Source organism: Squalius cephalus (genome assembly GCF_949319135.1).
Source record: "Squalius cephalus genome assembly, chromosome: 22".
NCBI lineage: Eukaryota > Metazoa > Chordata > Actinopteri > Cypriniformes > Leuciscidae > Squalius > Squalius cephalus.
The window spans coordinates 16,354-23,334 of NC_137143.1; the positions used below are offsets into that span (position 1 = coordinate 16,354).

General features: G+C 42.5%; 1 protein-coding gene across 1 annotated transcript; it reads right to left on the reverse strand.

Annotated features, from left to right (window-relative positions):
- Nucleotides 1-1,516: 1,516 nt before the first annotated feature.
- Nucleotides 1,517-4,224, reverse strand: LOC307150142 (zinc finger BED domain-containing protein 5-like; the record flags this gene model as incomplete). The annotated part of the gene is made up of 2 exons (XM_079856997.1): nt 1,517-1,887; nt 2,712-4,224. 2 exons carry the CDS (start codon nt 4,222-4,224, stop codon nt 1,517-1,519), a joined length of 1,884 nt encoding a protein of 627 aa, XP_079713123.1.
- Between the last annotated feature and the right edge of the window lie 2,757 nt (nt 4,225-6,981).

Sequence of the window (6,981 nt, forward strand, 5' to 3'; positions counted from 1 at the left end):
AGCATATTGGTATCATATGCAAACTCCAAAATAACCTGCAGGGAACGTTCAAAGAAAACAGAAACAGAAAACTTTGTTTGACCAGTTGAGAACACGACTAGAATTTGGCTAAAATAACCACTGATGATGACGTTCTCTGTAGGATATAAAAATAAACCCCCCAAAATATTTTATTATTATTCTTTATGTACATTGTTCAGTATTAGAGAACTTTTTGTTAAACTTACTACTGTGAGGGAGAAAATACTTAAAGTAGGCTATACAGAATGTCTACCAGTTGTAAAGGTGTGTGAGTTTTATCATTTAAATTATATGCACTAGTGAATGTGTATGTATATTTTTTAGTACTATTTATTTATTTTTGGTATATTTCTTAAGAAGCATAATTTAGTTTTACACTTATTTGTTGGCCAGTTGTGGTCTGTGCAATAAATATTAAAAGTTCTAAACCATCTATTGTGTTTTGTTGTTCCACTATAGTAATGATAATATTTTAATATTTAAGTTAATAGGTGTCTCTCACATTGTCCCATAGCAACATTAAAATAGTGTAGATTAATGTACAATGTTTTGTAATAATAAGATGTTATATTTAGTGTCCATTTCATTCATTTAACATTTCACATTGGAGGTATCCAAGACATTTCTTATATTTATATTTTCACTGTGCCGTGAACCAGCAGCTCATTAGCATTAAAGGAGAAGCACTAAAACAGTGCGTTTTTCACAGACCCAAAAAATGATGATTTAAACGTGCTGTAAATAAAATTCTGTTGGGTATTTTGAGCTAAAACTTCACATACACACTCTGGGGACATCAGAGACTTATTTTACATCTTGTGAAAAGGGGCATAATAGGTCCCCTTTAAGTATTTTCTTTAAAAGAGCGGTAATGAGAATATGTTAGGAATATTGAAATTCTCTTATTAGTTTGATAAATTCCTACTTTAATATTCTTAAAAGTTACATGCCACCTGAAATGCTGAAATGTACTGTGCAGCCAAGGAGGAAAATAGAACAAAAGTATACTAAAACTAGTTTGTTGTCAGGAACCATACAACGGATCCAGTAGCGAGTCGAAATAAGGTTTATTGTAAACAGTCAGTAGAACAAACACAATGGCTGGCAATAACGGGCACCCGGCAGGTCCTAGGAAACACGAGAACTGTAGAGTAGAATCCAAGCAGGGTAGAGGAGAAGTGACGCGCCGTGAATGTCCTCAGCACAGGCAGACCACAGCTCAGGCAGAACGTCAAACAGGAGATCCGTGCAAACCGAGAGCAGGACCAGAACTGCACAGAACAGATGTCAGCACAAGAACCAGCAACCAAAACGATCTGACACAGAACATGAGTAACACAGCTCTACATATAGGACTAATAAACGAGACACACCTGCGACTGATCTGATCGCTCGTCAGCGCAGCTGGTGCTGATAGGCAATCAGATCAGCGCAGTACACACAGAATGAGCAAGCAAACCCGCGAACCGTGACATTACCCCACCCCCTAGGAGCGTCACCTGACGCTCTCAGAGGGTCCAACCTGGCGATTGTAATCATCGATAAGGGAATGATCCAATATGTCCCGGGCAGGAACCCAACTCCTCTCCTCCGGACCGTAACCCTCCCAGTCCACCAAGTACTGGAATCCACGTCCCCTCCGCCTTGAGTCCGGGATGCGATTAACCGAATAGGCTGGTTCCCCATCTACGATTCGCGGCGGTGGGGGAACCGGGACAGGCGGATTAATAGCTGAACGAAAAACTGGCTTGATTTTAGATACATGGAAGGCGGGGTGAATCCTCCGGTACGCCGGAGGAAGTTTGAGGCGGGCCGTCACCGGACTAAGGATCTTGGTAATGGTAAACGGGCCGATGAATTTAGGAGCTAATTTTAGCGGAGAGGAATATCAGCAGATGAAAGCCACACTTTTTGACCAGCGACGTAGACGGGAGGTCTCAACCGGTGGCGATCGGCCTGGACCTTAGTCAACATGTCAAAACCTTTGGCGATTTTAGGGGATTATTAATCTTCAGAGTTTTACAAGTCCACTTTAAAAGCACATCCGCAAAACATTTCAGAAACGTGAGATCAAGAAACTAACTGGAAATTAAAATAATACCAGGCCTTATTCATTCCATTTATAAACATTTCGTTTCATATAAATTGCCTATAAAGGCTATGCGTATGATGTGATTATGAGAACATATTTAATGAAAACACAGTAGGCCTACTCCAGGTTAAAAATGAATGAATGAATGAATGAATGAATGAATGAATGAATGAATGAATGAAGGAACGAACGAACGAACGAACGAATTCTTTATTTCGAACAATTAAAAAATGAATTAAACAAAAGACAGCAACACATGAAATATCCATCAATAAAATAAAATATATAAAAATAAAAAAAAGTTGTCAAAAGGAAAAGCCATTGGAGTTGCCAGCCCGATGTGAACTTAATATCCTTTGCCCCCCTCCACATCTTTCCCTTCCTCTTTTTATCGTCTGTCTAATATAGGCCTATATTAAAAACAAGCTAACAACTAAATAAATGCTCACCTAATGAGATGGATGATGTTGCTTTGCAGACGTTAATTTCTGGATGTCAGGTTCCAGTGATGACAGCCTCAATCTGAGGTCTGGTTCAATATTAAGTCTGTTCCGATATTTTGTCTTCAACATGACCAGGGATGAAAATCCTGATTCACAGAGATAAGTTGTTGGAAAAGGCACAAGCCACTTCATGGCTTTGTCTGACAGCTCGGGGTATTCTGTGGCAACTTTCAGCCAAAAAGCAGGCAGGCATTTTTCAGAAAAGTCCATTTTTAAAGCACTGTCACAGGACAGTTCGGCCAAGCTGTCTTGCTCTCTGGAGGTGAGGTTTGTCAGGATGTAGTCATCCAGGGTGGCAAACGGATTTCGTATCCAATTCGCTGTTGTGTCGGGGATTGGGAAATAAATCCGTAGCTGAGTTTTCAGCAGGTGCAGGTGTTGTCTGATATCATCTTGCACAGCACTTGAAAGGTGAGTGTCTGAGCTGTCTAAAAAATCAGAAAGATTTGGAAATGAGTCATAGTTTACCTCCTTCACGCGCCTTTCCCACATCCCCATCTTCTTAATTACGGCTTCAACTTTGTCTTGCGTATGAAAAAGAGTAACCGACTCCCCCTGTAGGCTCCTATTTAGTCCATTCAAGTGCTCAAAAATGTCCGACAGATATGCCAACTTGGCAAGCCAGTCTGCATCATTGAATCGACCAGAAAGGTCGAACTTGGTGTAAAGTAGAAACAGTCTCACCTCATCTCGCAACTCATAAAGCCGTGCAAGCACCTTCCCTCTTGACAGCCACCGGACCTCGGTATGGAGCAGCAATTGTCGGTGCTCACTACCCATCTCGTCACATAAAACTGAAAACAGTCTTGAATTCAGTGGACGGGCCTTGATAAAATTGACAGTTTTTACTGCTTCATCCAGAACAGTTTTGAGATCAGGTGGCATTCTTTTGGCTGCGAGAGCCTCTCTGTGGATGCAGCAGTGGATAGATTTCGCTTGCGGAGCAACTGCTTGCACACGTTTAACAAGGCCACTGTGTTGGCCTAGCATGGCAGCTGCCCCGTCTGTGCTTATTCCCACGCATCTTGACCAATCAATCTCATGTTCTGTGATGAAACTGTTCAACATGTCAAAAAGGGCCTCTGCGGTTGTGCGTGTCTGCAAAGGTTTACAAAAGAGAAATTCCTCCTCTATTTCTCCGTTGTATTCATACCTTACGTAGGCGAGCAGATTGGCGAGGTTCGCTATGTCCGTGGATTCGTCCAGCTGAAGAGCAAAATATCGACTGGCTTTAATCCGCGATATTAGCTGGTCGTTCACATTGCTGGCCATCTCCTCGATTCTGCGCTGCACAGTGTTGTCTGATAAAGGAATTAAGTCCATTTGCTTTCGTGCTTTGTCACCCAGTATGATACCCACAGTCTCTTTAATTGCTGGTAGCACCACCTCCTCCCCGAGTGTATGTGGCATCCCTTTTTTCACTATGATTCGGGACACCCAGTACGAGACTTCCACTGCTTTAGCAGTAGCGCCACCTGCAGATGTCGATTCTATTACTTTTTTGCTTGTACGGTATTCCTGGAGCTTGCTTTTGAAAAACTCGACTGGCTTGGACTTAAATTCCCCATGCTTGGTTTCCAGATGCCGGCGAAGATTTGATGGTTTCATGCTCTCGTTAGCCAGTGCCTCGTAGCAACAAACGCAAATGGGCAACGGCTCGTCTTCGGGGCCGGTGTAGCTGAAACCTAATGCTAAGTAGCTTTCATAGTATTTTCTCTTCACCCTCCTTTTCTTTGTTTTTTATGAGGAATCTGGCTCGTAGATGCCTCCGTCTCACTGTCAATCTGTTCATTATTGGTAACCTCTGCCTCTGCCTCTTTTCTTTTCAGAGAACCTGTTGCTATCCACCGATCCATTTTGTACGGCACTGAACTTGAATGTCACGGCCGAGCGCCACTAGCCTATTTTAGTAATCACACAATAACTTGACAATTTAATTTAAAATTTATATCAATATAGGCCTACATATTCTTTTTACTTTTTTATGGGAATTTTTGGGCCCTATGAAATCCGTTTTATTTTTTCTCAAATTCCGTTTTTTTTTTTTTTTTTAAATTCCGGGTTTTTTTTGTTTGTTTTTTGCCCTTTCGGATTTTTCGGATATTTCTTGTTTTCTTTTCACTTCTAAGCAGTATTGACCTTTAAAAATGTACTTACACAAACTCACAATTCAGCTTTTTTATTTAAACTGTTCATATATTCAGCAAGCACATTCAAAATTCTTCAAAATTCAGCCAAACCTTCAACAAATTTCTGGCCAAAAATAACAGTTACAAGGTAGGATTGATGAGTATTAAATTAAAGATTAAATTAGCTTTTAAATAATTTTTCAAAAAGAATGTTTTATAAAAAGATAAACCTCGCATATTTAAACCTTTAAATCATTTTTATAAAAATAATGTGTCAAAAAATATAAACATTTACAATGATACTGACATTTACAAATACAATGCATATTAGCTTATCTTTTATTATTAATAGTAAAATTCGGTCCGATTTTCCCGTGGCGTCTGTCGTTGCTATGCAACCACTGCGCTCTCCACAACGACAAAGAAGTTTTAGTAGCTAATAGATTTCCACCACCGAAAAACGCTTGCTATAGCTCTGCTAAAAGATTTATTTACGGAGAAGAGAAAAACACCCGTAGTGTTTGTGCTGTACCCACATCCTTTATGTTGACTGAGCTTTCAATGTTGTTATGGAAAGGGTGAAGTTTATATATTGTTTCTTGTCTCATGAACTGCGGTGCGCTTGCGGCATTCTGAAAAGTTTAGGCGTTTTCATCTCGCTGCACCTGGAAAAAATGAGCGCGCCGCTTCAATTATGAGCGCGCTTGCCGCGCGCCTACATTTGAAATAACGAACTTGAGCGCGCGAAAGACACGACATGTGAACGGCCCCATGACGAGCTAGTTACCTCTGTCCGCGTTTTCCACATCACGGAAATCATAGGGCCCTAGAATTTCCTGGTAAAATGAAGGTAAAAAAAAATATTATTTTATATTTTATTTTGCCTTTCCACGGACCACCTGCAGTACCCTCACGGACCACTAGTGGTCCGCGGACCACAGTTTGGGAATGGCCGCCCTAAACTACACTCAAACGGATATAGGCCCGTGGACGACACTGGTAATGAGTTATGAGCGTACTCAACCCATGAGATATGCTGACTCCAAGAGGACGGATTCTGTGACGCTAAACATCGCAAACCTCGTTCCAAATCTTGGTTGGCCCTCTCCGTCTGACCGTTGCTCTGGGGATGAAACCCAGAAGAAAGACTGACATTCGCCCCCAGCAACCGACAAAACTCTCTCCAGAATTTGGATATAAACTTGGGGACCCCTGTCAGAGACCACATCTGTCGGGAGGCCATGGATACGAAACACGTGGTCTATGACAGCAACCGCTGTCTCTCTGGCTGATGGTAATTTGGGCAGAGGGATGAAATGCGTAGCCTTCGAGAACCTGTCCACCACGGATAAAACCACCGTGTTACCCTGTGAGGTAGGGAGACCTGTCACGAAATCTAGCGCAATATGTGACCAGGGTCTCGAAGGAACTGACAACGGTTGAAGGAACCCAGCAGGAGGACGAGTGGAAGACTTACAACTGGCACAGACCGAGCAGGCCAATACAAAACAACGAGTGTCGCGAACCATAGTTTGCAACCAGAATTGTTGCTTAATGAGAAAAATGGTACGATTGACTCCTGGATGACAAGCCACCTTGGAACAATGACCCCACCGGATGACGTTGGACCGCAATTTCTCTGGCACAAATAAACGACCTGGTGGACATCTGGGCGGAGGCACTACCCCATCTAAGGCCATGCGGACCTTCGACTCGATCTCCCCAGGTCAACATTGAAACCACACAATTACGTGGACGATGGACTCGGGAGAAACCGGGCGTTCAGACTGGTCAAAAATGCGGGACAATGCGTCAGGTTTGATGTTCTTGGAACCTGGACGATAGGAAATGGAAAAATCGAACGACCGAAAAAAAGTGCCCACCGAGCCTGCCTAGAGTTAAGTCATTTGGCGGATCTGATGTATTCAAGGTTCTTGTGGTTGGTCAAAACAATGAAAGGTACCCCCGAACCCTCCAACCAATGATGCCACTCCTCCAAGGCTAACTTGACTGCCAACAATTCTCTATTACCAATGTCGTAATTATGTTCGGCGGAAGACAAACGATGAAGATAATAAGCGCACAGTTGAACTTTGCCGTCCACAGAGGAGCGCTGGGAGAGAACCGCACCTACCCCCACCTCTGACGCATCGACCTCCACCACAAACTGACGAGAGGAATCAGGGGCGACAAGAATGAGGGCTGAAACAAAGCAGTCCTTGAGTTTGGAGAATGC